At 39.0% G+C, this 13,168-nt stretch overlaps 1 protein-coding gene across 3 annotated transcripts in view; it reads left to right on the top strand.

Moving 5' to 3' along the window:
* The window catches only part of map3k21 (mitogen-activated protein kinase kinase kinase 21), a 32,922-nt gene extending 21,975 nt beyond the window's left edge, over window positions 1–10,947 (top strand). Inside the window, exons 7-11 of one of the 3 annotated variants that reach the window (XM_088086767.1) lie at window positions 901–996; window positions 1,825–1,975; window positions 2,260–2,354; window positions 3,418–4,239; window positions 4,754–10,947. In XM_088086767.1, coding sequence (XP_087942893.1) covers window positions 901–996; window positions 1,825–1,975; window positions 2,260–2,354; window positions 3,418–4,239; window positions 4,754–5,115 — 1,526 coding nt within the window. In that variant the 3' untranslated portion in view covers window positions 5,116–10,947. Of the gene's footprint in view, window positions 1–900; window positions 997–1,824; window positions 1,976–2,259; window positions 2,355–3,414; window positions 4,240–4,753 lie in introns of all 3 variants that reach the window. The other 2 variants (XM_088086766.1, XM_042501790.2) reach the window with 2 other exon arrangements.
* Window positions 10,948–13,168: the final 2,221 nt, after the last annotated feature.

The following is a 13,168-nucleotide window of genomic DNA, read 5'->3' as shown; positions in this document are numbered from 1 at the left end:
TGCAAATCTAAGAAAAGTCTCAAAACTCAAAAAACAAATGGATACATGCAATATAAGTGTGAACATGCACACATAATGTACATATATGCTCATGCCCTACATATACCCAGGGGGTGGGGGGGAAATAAATCTGTTTTTAGATGCATTGTGATTCTCTCTTGAAATATGTTTCATTGTAGAAACATTTAAAACCCAGTTTTAGACATTATTACCTGCAGCAATTTTGGAGGACTAAGCTTTACAATCCTTAAGGCTGAACCAAGTGGATATTGAAACATAAAGGACATAAACATGTTGTGTTTACGGAAATGGAAGTAAATTCATCTGTTTATTTTGTTCAATTCAATTAAATGCCTTCATTGTCATTGCTCAGCTGTAAAACAGACTTGTTGTCTCCAGTGGTACATACAGTATACAGAACTTCACAGACAGGCACAAACATTAAAGACTATATATATAAATATAAACACAATAAATAAGTCTAAAAATGGGGTATTAAAGCAGAATAAGTATGATGGACATATTGCACATAGTCATGATATTATTGTACATTTTCAGGATATTTTGCACACATGCAGGATAATTATGGATAATTGCAAATGTGTTATGTTTTAAAAGTAGCAAGAAAAATCATGTATTGAAATAAAATTCAAATGCATTGATAATTGTTTTATAATCACCTTGTAGTGCTCTGTTTTGAAATCAAATACAATTCTAATTTTCCTAGCACCGCAAAATTCTAAAATTACAATCACAGTATCTTTGCCTTATGGGACTTAATGCATTTAACATCCTGATTCACAGCACATTTAACAACTTAGCTTATTAGTATCATAGAGCTAACGCTTGTGTCATTACCCTCTTGTTAGTCAGAGGTAACATGTATGTTTTCCTCCTCAGTGACGTCCAACATGCGGAGGGACAGTTTGTATGTTTACCAACAGGATGTTGATCTGACCAGCGAGCACACGGCCTCATATGGGCTCAGGAGGAAAGGCAAGCTATTGGCTACCCACATTTAACGTGGGTTTGGCTTGGGTTTGCGATGTTTGGCTAACTGACAGCTGAATGGGTTTGACGCCTTACAGCTTCCCATCAGAGGGGACTTTTGTGCTGATTGACAAGGTTTTTTCCTGAAGTGTGGATTGTAACAAGACTCTGGTGTTTGCTGCTGCTTGAAATTGTTTTACAGGTACTCTAATGACAATGATGAGGTGTTCTGCCACAGACTCGGGCCAGTCTGCTGTCCATATATGTTTGAATTAAATAATCTGAGATTTAAAAAAAACATGATAGTGCAGTTCAACACATTTTCCTAGTTTTAGGAGTTTTGGCCCCAGTCTGTCGCCCTAACATCTTCGGTTGATCCTCCCTCATAACTTCACAAATACTAACCCATGGTTATAAGAACCTTTTTTTTTAAAACAGCTTTTTGGGTTTGGTCTTTGCTTTATGGCTTCTTAATTTGACATTTTCAGAAATAAATAAACATTGGTGATTTTTTTTTTTGGTTTTAAAAAAGTTAAACAGGCACTATAAATCTTCGCAAATCAAATGCAGTTATTAAAACAATTAAAGGCTTATATCACACACTCATGAGGTATGTGGTTATTTAGACTTTTTAAGTGCTCTTTGACAGTTGGAGAGACACTAAAGAACATTTCTAGAGAAAGATGCCTCCTGGGATTTTACAGATTGCATAATGCCTTTTTTAATAACTAACATGTCTACATCTGATTCTCTGTCAGGGCTGTGGTTTTTCTAACAAAACGTTCTTACAATTGTTTGAGTCTGTGGTTAACTTATATTGTCTCTGTGTTGCAGTTACTCAAGATGAGAGCAACCGAACATGGGGCCGCAGCACCCTCTTCAGGCCAGAGGAGTTCGATGATGTTAAAAAGGGAATCAAGAAGAAAGGAAGAACCTGGGGCCCCAGTTCAGTCCAGAGCAAAGAAAGGCCTGCTGCTGCCGAGAGGTAGAGTGTATACACACGCACAAATACATACACATTCATAGAAAAAAAGCAGGCCAGTATTTTGTCTGTCACAATATCAGGGTGGGGACCTCCGGTTCCTGATCTTAAATAACATAACCACATCCTCAATTGCTGATGTTATTTTCAACCCATTTTCTATTAATATTACAGCAATATTCAAACATTAGGTCAAAGTGCCTACAAAAGTACTATACACTTTATACTAAGCATTAAAATATTTTCTCTTTAATGTTTTCCTGTCTGTGGCATCTCTTTCTTTTCAGAGTGCGTCCTCTGTCAGACGGCAGTAACCCCTGGTCCACCAGTCTGGTCAAGTCCCAGAAGTCTGTCCCCCTCGCTGCCCTGTTTGCTGAACAGGGTGAGCTGAAAGTCCAGTGTGATGCTGTGCATTTTTCAGTTTGAATATACATGAAGACTTTTGTATTTGTTTAATATATTAGTAATTATTGTTGGATTTTACTCTGATTTTCCCGTTGACATTTTGTCTAAAGTGACTAATAACTGTCCTTTTGATGAACAGGAAATCTTAGTTTTTTGACTGCTTGCTTACTTGTAAGATTTTTTAAAAAGTTTTTTATTTTTATTTTTAACCAGAAAAACCTCTTCAGATTAAAAATCTCTCTTTCAAGAGTGTCCTGGCCAAGACAGGCAGCAACATAAGCTACAGACGGACAACATAGAACAAAAACAAAAAAACAAGCAATATAAAACATAAAAAGGACACAAAATTAAGTTAATACAAAGAACGACAAGAAGTATGGGTTTAATGTCCTTTTTGTTGCTCCTTTCAAACACATTTTATTTGTTGTCATGTTGCAGGTGCTCTGTCTACATAATTACAAAAAACAACGATTAGGTTTTCTTAAACAGTGATAGTTTTATTGTCCCAGAGAAGTTTTTGTTTTCACAGCCTGAACATGTGCCACATGAAACACATACAGATTGATGCAATGCATGCAGTATACTAGGCAGAGGCTTTCCAGGTAATTTACATATTTGAGTACTCACGAAAAAGTCTAACATAAAAATAGAAATGTGAATTGGCCAACAGTGCAAAACAAGTGCAATTTGAAATTAATTTATTGAACAACAAGGCCTCAGTCAGCCTAATCAAGAATAAATTCAAAGTTAACATGAAAAAAAAAACCAGCAAACTTTGTGTTACACATGATATCTGTGGGGCCGCTCTCCACGCTGTCAGTTCAACATCGGACAGGAACCAGTTTGTGTTCACGTGAGGGAGGTTGGGTGGTAATTTCTCTATACGTTGAATGAATACTTGGAATACTCCATATTGATTACCTGAGTACTCAAGTACTCATTGCCATCCCTACAATAAACCTGTGCACATGGACACGTGTGCCCTTCGCCTGTTTGGCGAGTGTTTCATTTGTCTGACTTCACTTGTACGTTTTCAGCAGGGGCCGGTAAAGATGAGGCATTCCCCCAGGAATGTCTGGACAGCAACTCCAAGCCAAAGCAGCTCAAGTTCCCCAACCAGGTGTACATCGATCTACCTCTGTGGAGGGACGAGCAGCAGCCTCAGAGCCCTGCTGGGCATTGTGGGTCAGGAGATGCTGGGGTCGGGGCAGCGGGTCAAGGTGGCCCGCCAGAGACCCCAGATGACCCTTACACCACCACATCCACCTCGTCCACCTCCACCACCCCACAGCTCACCCCCACTAACAGCCTGAAGCGGACGTCAGCTCGCCGTAAGACAGACTCCGTGCTGTACGGCTGCGGCTCGCTGCTGGCTTCAGTTGTTCTCGGTTATGACATCAGGGAGGCTCTAAAAAACTCTGGAGAAGATTGTGAGCCCCAGCGTGAGGAGAAAGAGAAGAAAAAGAAGGAGGGCCTGTTTCAGCGTGCGACCCGGTTCCGTCGCAGCACCTCACCACCAAGTGGTCGCCCCCGCAAAGACGAGGCGTCGTCAAACCACACCGCCACCCAGCCTGTCAATCTCATCTCCATGTCTGCCATCATGGAGTGCAACTCCACCAAGTGCCTCTTACAGTCGGAGGCAGAGGTGTCACAGTCTAGCCCGGGGAAGGCTGAGCTCGTGGCTGCCAATCATCACACAGAGTCTTCACGACCCGGCCCAGCAGCTCCTACAGAAGGCCAGAGTAACAGGACTGCAGCGAACACACAGACGCCAGTGCAAACCCAAAGCCAGCCACCAGAGCAGAGCAACCACAACACAGGAACACGTCTACGCAGAAAGAAATACACTACCAACCACAATAGTGAGTAACATGAAACAGGGGGCAAGGGAGGTAAGCATGTGTACATGGTCCCCATGATCATGGAAAACCTGGAAAAGTCCTGGAATTTTACAATCATGCTTTCCAAGCCTGTTAAAGTAATGGAATATGTGAAAAACATTTCAAGTTTTGAAAAAGTCATTAAATTATTACCCTTTTGAAACCAGAGAAAATTGGCTTGATTTCTTTCAAAATAGTAAGAAGGCAATGAGCAACTCATTTGAACCGAAATTACAAGCAAGAAATAAGTAAAAAGTGCAAAAAAAAATTACCTGAAGATGAGCAAAAAATTGAAAGTAAAAAAACAAATGCTAAAAATCAAACCAATTTGCCTAGTGCTAAAGATGTTAGTGAAAGGATTGCGAATGCAGCAAAAAAACAGAAGCTTAAGAGTCATTGAAAGTTTGTTTTGAAATTTCTTGGAATTGCGTTGTGTGTAATTAAATATTTGCAGTAACCCTATGTGTGTGTGTGTATCTTCACTGTCTGTTTCCAGCCAATGGCCCACCCACTCTGCCTCCTCCAGTCACACAGAAGAAGCAGGAGAAAGAGAAGGATGGGGCGTCAGAGAAGCCCTCTGGCGGGGAGCCCTTCTCCAGACCGCGGCCAGTGTCATTCCGGGCCAAACCGCACGCCTGGGCCTTGCTGCGAGGACGCAACAAGAGCTACTCCCTGGGCCATTACTCTGGAGAGAAGACGGCACAAAACCTAAGTGTGGTGCTGTCCTCAGAGGGCTGCTCCCTGCTGGACTTGGACACAGAGGGCCAGAAACGAGACTGCACTGTGCCGCTCTGCCGCATTCAGAGCTCCCCGGGACGGCCCTCCGTCTTCGAGCTGGAGAAAGAGTTCCTTTCTTAGGAGCCTTGAAAAGTGATCTGCTGTGGTCGTAGCTCATCCGATACAATCTAGAGTGTTTCAGAACATACAGACAGAATTTTTTGGCCTAAAACTCCTGGAGGGTTTAGAACCAGGCTGCCTTTTTTTCTTCCATTTTTTTAAAAGTTCTATAACATAGAACCCAGCTTTGTCTTAGTTCTAGAACATAGTGTCAGTGTTCTAGAGCGTAGTCAAGTCTGAGACTTCTCAAAGACATCCGTGTCACAGCGGTTTTAGAGCGTGCACCCTCGTCTTACACACTGCGTTATCTTTTTTCCCCATGTTCCACCTGGTTCCGCCCTGCTGCGCTGTGATTGGCTCGTACTCATTACCGTGACACATCCGTGTGAGTGGACGCTGTAGTGGAAGCCAGTTTTCCTCTTAAGGTTTGATTGTGTACATTTGCCTTGCTGTAAAAGCTGGCTTTTTTGGTACAAATAGCTAAAAATCTGTGTCATCTTAAATCGAAATTAAGAAAAACAGAGGGTTAGGGAACTGTATAAGACAGTGGTTCTGGACTTTTTTTAGGCCATTGCCCCCTTATCATTTATCCAGATCCTTTACTGCCCCACATCAGTTGAAATATAGGCCATTTTTTATGTTATATCATAAGAAAAGCATGTCATTTAATACCAAATAACAGATTTAATCAAACTGGACAGTAGGAATATATCATTATCATTAGTTTCCCAGGGAGCAATCAACATGTGAAATAGAAATGAGGCAGTATTTTGTGCTAAACAATTGTTAGAAATCAGACTTTATTTAAGTCTTGTTATTGATCACAAACGGTAGCTAATCAGGACATGGTAATTTGGTGTTAGTGCCAAACAAGACGTAATCTTATTATCGCACAATCACACTTTAGGGAATAAAGAATGGGGGTAGTGCTGGATGTAATGTACACAGAAAGCTAGATTGCTAGCTAATGTTAGCTAGCAAAAAAGTCTAGCTAGTGTTAGCTAGCAAACTAGCTAACACTAGCTAGCTAATTAATATTGAGAGATATGATATTATTGGTACATTTTCCATTTTCTTATGTTCCATGTCTTTTGATTCACTGCCAGTCGGGCAGCATTTCCCAACGGGGGCAGTTTTATTTTCCATGGCCAATATCATGGAATATCGACTGCTTAAACACAGCAGCAATCAGTTCATTGGTCGAGGCTGCAACTTTGAGGGTAAAACCCACCAAAGTTAAACTCAACACAATGTGAAAATGTGATTTTGCTTTGTCATCTGAATCAAATGTTTAATTTGCGCCATCACTGAATAGAAATGAACAGGTGGCTAATTATTCACCATTGTCAACTTTGTGAACAGATGATCATACTCTCAAAGGGAAACAAGCAGCCTACAAAGAAAGAAATGTGAGGTCACTGGAAAAAAAATAAGATTATATGTAGGTTTTCTATATTAAAGGCCTGTTGATCATAACTTTTGGAGGAAATAATCTAAATTTCTTTTGAAGTTAGTGTGAGCCCTGCATTTAGTGGTTCTCGTCCAGGTCCTTCACTCCAAGTTGAGGTGTCAGTCTAACAAAGAACAAGGACAGAAAAACTGTACAGTCTGCTGACCTGTAGATGAGGCTTCTTACTGTGCAAAAAAAGCAAGAAAAAAGCAGAGTGGACATAGGTGCATTCTCTTGGCTGAGCTCGCCCGTCTGTCAGCAGAGTCCCTCTCTGTTTAAAAATCACTGTTGTTAGGAGTTTTCTAACAGGCCCTGTGCACTTTTATGTGCATATGAAGAATTGAGGCACCTTATGAAGCAGGACCAGTACCTGCAAGCAAGGAATGGAAAAAAAGTCTTGTCTTCAGGAGGGAAATCCTTGTAATAAAATCGCTCACTGCGAGTTTAGCATACAATCACAAGGATGCGATGAGGTGATGAGTACTAGCTAAGCACCATCGAGCGGGACTAGGCAGAACACGTTGGAAAAAGTCTAATGCTTACACACTGCCTTGTCTCATTCTAGAACACACACGGTTCTGAATTTTGAGCAGAACATTCTGGATCAGCAGCTCTTCCTCTGATCCCTCGGTGCTCGACTGCCGCCTTTGTTCGCTCATCTCTCTCTGTCTTTTTTGTTATCTTCTTCCTTTCTCGTTCTGTCGGTGCAGCTCAACGTTGACCGCTGCTGCAGCTTTTGCAACACAATACCCTCACCTTTTTATTTATATATATATTTTTATAGGTAATTTAATATGAAGAGACTTGACCTTACCTTAGCAACCAGCAGGACATACATTCCATGTCAGTTTCAAAGTTGTGCGATCGCGCTTATAGTTTTTTTTTTTGACTTGAGAATCATGCATGCGTGTACCCTTAAGATGTTGAACAAAAAAATCGTTATGCCTCGTTTGTAAATATCTCTTTTTATCCCATTATCAGCCTAATGCTGGCGGTTGTTTTGTATTGCGTATATGCTGTTTTATGACTGTTTTAAAAGTCAGCAATGCTGCAGTACCGTTCGTGTTCTGGGGAAAGGTTACATACTGGATCGCAGCAGGGATGCAAGTTATGTTTCCTCCCAGAATGCCCTGAAGATTTTAGAGATGCAGGTAGAAAAACACTGGAAGTCCTACAAAGCAAACATGAAATCTTTTCACATAAAAGTTGGATACATTTTTAAAAGGCCATTGTGGTCACATGTTGCTAATATGGATTTTTCTAAGTATTTATAGAAACTTTTTTGGGTTAATATTTCCTGTACTCAGCACACTGAAGCAGAGAGGGGGAACACTTCAGTCATGAATGTTCATGTCAGGAAAACCTGCCCCAAATTAATGAATTTATATTCTAATCCCCCCGATGACAGCTGATTGGCTTGAACTGTAATGACACAGCATAATTTTAGATTTAAGTCGTGCAAGGATTACAACACAGCCCGGGAGTGACCACACGGGATAATTTAGTTTAGAACACTGAGTGCACAAAATGGCAATACTGTAACCAGACTGTACTGTAATACATACTGTAAACCAGCCATACCCTGTGCCTTCTGAGGTACTTAAGTTTTAATGAAAGTATTATCATGTGAGCACAATTTGATAAACAAATGACGAGTTCCCATGATCATGAGATTCCTAAAAAAATGTTATGACATTAAAAAAAACAGTTTTCCAGACCTGGAAGTGGTGTGTAATTTACAGAATGTTTTGGAAAAGTCATGAATTGACATTGATTTTGCTATTTAAGAAAAAAACAGTTAAAAGCAGAAAAATCCTGAACATGTCTTAATGTTTCTTGTATTATTCATATAAAATCTAGTGCTGTGCTGTACAACCGTTGAAACCTCACTAGTATCACCCTCCCTGCCTGAAAGGTGACGTTCCACGTCCCCAGAGCGAGTCTACGAAGCCAAGGGTCAGCACACCCGGGGCCCCGCTCCTGCCTGCTGCCCGGCACACAATGCACCCGGCCCTGATTTCCAATCCTGCGGGTGGTGTCCTCCGTACCGGCCGAGGTACGCTCATCTCGAGCCGGCCGTGTCATCAGGGTCTTTGTGAATCGCTTTTAGTCTGGCCCCTCCCCTGGGACCTCTTTGCCTTGGATAACCCTACCAGGAGCTAACGTTCCCGACAACACAGCTCCCAGGATCACAGGGACACGCAAACCCCCCCCGCCACGTGTACATGGCGATTAATATACTGCCTGAATACAACAAATTTCTTGTTGAATTAATAAGTTAATTACTTAAATAATAATTAAGGGAAATTATTTCCAAAATTAAACCGAACACAAAAGACAACAGTAAAAAAGAATAATTGTTACATTTTAACCATCAAAAAAAAATGTAGAAGTTAAAAGTTTAGTTTTTGACTGATCCTATCTTTTAACTAACTCAAAAAAACCCTGAGTGCAATATCCCAGGCTTTTGCAGTGTGTTTAGCACTCAAGTTGACATCACGATAATGACAAAAAAATATATATATATTGTGCAGCCCTTCTATACAGCCAGTTGGTGGCTGCAAGGTCCAACAAGCGAGTGATGTTGGCAATCGGTACCAGTTTTCTTATCTCCAAAAGTGTACGATTTTCAAACAACAAATTTATAATACATGGCTAAAAAGAGAGGCGGACCCCAGCCACGCTGTGTGTAGACTCTGCACCAAAATGTTTGATGTCTGCATTGGGGAAGCTTCTCTGGTTAGTCTCGTTTAAGTGACAAAGCATCCAGACAACCAAACATTACCGCATGTGTCCACTGTATGTGTGAACACAAAGGCATTCCATAATCCATGCAACACTTTCACCATAAAGCCATGCTGAGGGCATAGCACACTGGAGGAAGAGCCTCATTATCGCGCTGCATGGTCGCTATATAGGCTTACCTATTTTAAACTACTTAAAGTTATTGAAATGCAGTCAAATATTTTGGAAAAAACGATCTAAAAGTTTTGAAAATGTATTGGTAAGAAGGCATTGTAGCCCTGAAATTCTTTTTCTCTCCCTGACATCGTTCATCTGCATCGTGGATTTTACCCCATTGCCATTATTAGTTTCATATACCTAATTGCACTAAGTTTGATCTGTTTAGTTGAGTCATGTTTTATAGTTTTGCTTATTTTTAATTTGTACATGTTTTATGTGACGGTTTCAGCCAGGTTTCCATCTCATCAAGCTCCAGAATGTCTTGGGACATTTTGGACAGATTTCGGCTAAAGAGAGTGAAGACAGTTTTATTATCATACTGTAACAGCCAGTTGAATGGGTCTCTCGGGATTAACAAACGGTTTGTTGTCTTAATTTGTTTTACTGTTTTTTCTTCGGACCTCTGTAAGCACGATAGTATGGTGGATGAATACTATTATAGTCCTGTGGTCACTCCCGGGCCCTCTGTCTAAAGACTGAAACAAATCCGCTCCTCTGTTGACTAATTGTACTTCCCCCAATTTAAGTCTGTTATTGAGAAGTTCATTGTGCCCCACGTTTGAAGGGCAAAACAAGGGCTCACTTACGTATGAATTCCAGATATACCGATATGAATTCCCAAATGGTGTAAATATAATTGTGATCCCTGATGTGTATATCACTGCAGCATCTTATGATTTAGAATGTGAAGTATCCCATGTTCTGTATTTTGTGACCACTGACTGTCAAATCAACACTGTAAAGGCCTTACTAATCACCGAGCTGGTAAAGGCGCAGTTTACAAGCCAAGATATCACTGAATTTACCTGTTTTTTTCCCTTTTTTTTTAAATGAATTAAGGGTTATCTGTAAATAATATAATGCACTGGTGCTGTACGTTCCCCTTAAAATATTGTATTTGAGTTTGAAGCTGCAGTTTGTTGTCCACAGACACAGTGGTTAATGAAAAGGTTATTGAGGTTGACTCTACATTTAAACATTCCACTACATTTGACAACCTGCAACACGAATATTTGTGATACCGGTTATCAAAAAGGTGCATTAAGGCTTCTGGCTAAGGGACCAAATTCAACTCTACCAGCACTAAAGGCTTCTCTGTCTTCAGGACCAAAACCACTAAATGATTAGCTGCTAGTGAGGAGTTCTTGGAAACAAAACTACTCGGTACGAAAACTTAACAAAAAACTTATGAGGCTTATTGCTGTTGCTGAAAGACCCATCACCTTCGGATCAATTAACGAGACTTCCGAAATGCAATACTTCCTTAAAGTCAGCGAGCATCTCTGTCACACTGAATGTGTCAGTTTTATCTTGAGTTTATCTGTTTCAGCGGATCTTTTTTTTGTTATCATTACAGTATTGGTTATTTCACGCCTTATTGATCAAGAGTATCAAGTTTATCAACATTTTGAATAAAGTCTAAATCGAGACTAATGTTACTTTTTTGTTTGTTTCTTTGATGAATAATTAAAACAAATATTTGCCGTTTTCTTAAGGTCTTATGTGTAAGGGGAATTTATTGGCGAAACCTGAAGTATAATTTTAAAAAAAGCACTTTTTCGTTGGTGTTTAAACACCTGAAAATAATGATCTACCTTTCGTAAACATGTATAATGACATTTTTGTTCTTTTTTTTGACATGCTATACTATGAGGTGTCTCTACAAGCTTTAAAATGCAGTTTTCAATCATTTTTTCGATATCAATATTTGAGATTCCTATACTATGATATATCATTTTTGGCCATTTTTTCTAACATGCTAAATTATGAAGATTATGGCCTTTTTTTGCCTTGTTTTCCACTTTGTTTAAAATGAGGCATCTCTAAAAGCTATAATAGGTCGATTTCAGCCATTTTCATTACATTTTTCAAGACATTGTACATTTTTATGACGTACAAAATTATGAAGTTTTGGGCCTTATTTGGATATTATGTCCACTTTGTTTAATGTCACACATTTCTACAAGGTATAGTTGGTCGTTGTTTTGACCCATTTTCACAACATATCAAAATCTGACTTTTTTCGACATACTATACGATGGTGTTATTGGCCATTTTTTTGACATGCTAAATTAGGAAGTTTTTGGCCTTTCTTAGCCATTATTTCCACTTTGTATGAGATGAGGCATCTATATAAGCTTTAATATGTTGTTTCAAGCCATTTTCATGACATGTCAAAATCTGACTTTTTTTCGACATACTATACTATGGCGTTTTTGTCCATTTTTTCGACATGCAAAATTATTAAGTTTTTGGACTTTTTTGGGCACTATTTCCACTTTGTATAACATGAGGCATCTCTTTAAGCTTTAATATGTTGTTTCAAGCCATTTTCATGACATGTCAAAATCTGACTTTTTTCGACATACTATAGTATGGCGTTTTTGTCCATTTTTTGGACATGTGAAATTCTGAAGTTTTGGGCCTTTTTTGGACGCTGTTTCCACTTTGTATAACGTGAGGCATCTGTACAAGCTATAATATGTTGTTTTAAGTCATTTTCATGACATGTCAAAATTTGACTTTTTTCGACATACTATACTATGGCGTTTTTGGCCATTTTTTTGACATGCTAAATTAGGACGTTTTTGGACTTTTTTGGACACTATTTCCACTTTGTATAACATGAGGCATCTCTTTAAGCTTTAATATGTTGTTTCAAGCCATTTTCATGATATGTCAAAATTTGACTTTGTTCGACATACTATACTATGGCGTTTTTGTCCACTTTTTCGACATGCTAAATTAGGAAGGTTTTTGGCCTTTCTTAGCCATTATTTCCACTTTGTATGACACGAGACATCTATATAAGCTATAATATGTTGTTTTGAACCATTTTCGTGACATGTCAAAATCTGAATTTTTTTTTTTGACATACTATACTATGGCGTTTTTGTCCATTTTTTCGAAATGCAAAATTATTACGTTTTTGGACTTTTTTGGACACTATTTCCACTTTGTATGAGATGAGACATCTATATAAGCTTTAATATGTTGTTTCAAACCATTTTCATGACATGTCAAAATCTGACTTTTTTCGACATACTATACTATGGCGTTTTTGTCCATTTTTAAGACATGTGAAATTATGAAGTTTTGGGCCTTTTTTGGACGCTGTTTCCACTTTGTATAACATAAGGCATCTCTACAAGCTATAATATGTTGTTTTAAGTCATTTTCATGACATGTCAAAATCTGACTTTTTTCGACATACTATACTATGGCGTTTTTGTCCATTTTTTGGACATGCTAAATTCGGAAGTTTTTTAGCCTTTCTTAGCCATTATTTCCACTTTGTATAACATGAGGCATCTATATAAGCTTTAATATGTTGTTTCAAACCATTTTCATGACATGTCAAAATCTGACTTTTTTCGACATACTATACTATGGCGTTTTTGTCCATTTTTTGGACATGCTAAATTCGGAAGTTTTTTAGCCTTTCTTAGCCATTATTTCCACTTTGTATAACATGAGGCATCTATATAAGCTTTAATATGTTGTTTCAAACCATTTTCATGACATGTCAAAATCTGACTTTTTTCGACATACTATACTATGGCGTTTTTGTCCATTTTTTGGACATGCTAAATTCGGAAGTTTTTTAGCCTTTCTTAGCCATTATTTCCACTTTGTATAACATGAGGCATCTATATAAGC

Source organism: Plectropomus leopardus, chromosome 13, assembly GCF_026936395.1.
Source record: "Plectropomus leopardus strain MGB_pleo_1.0 chromosome 13, ASM2693639v1, whole genome shotgun sequence".
NCBI lineage: Eukaryota > Metazoa > Chordata > Actinopteri > Perciformes > Serranidae > Plectropomus > Plectropomus leopardus.
This window is presented reverse-complemented; position numbering and strand designations above follow the sequence as displayed.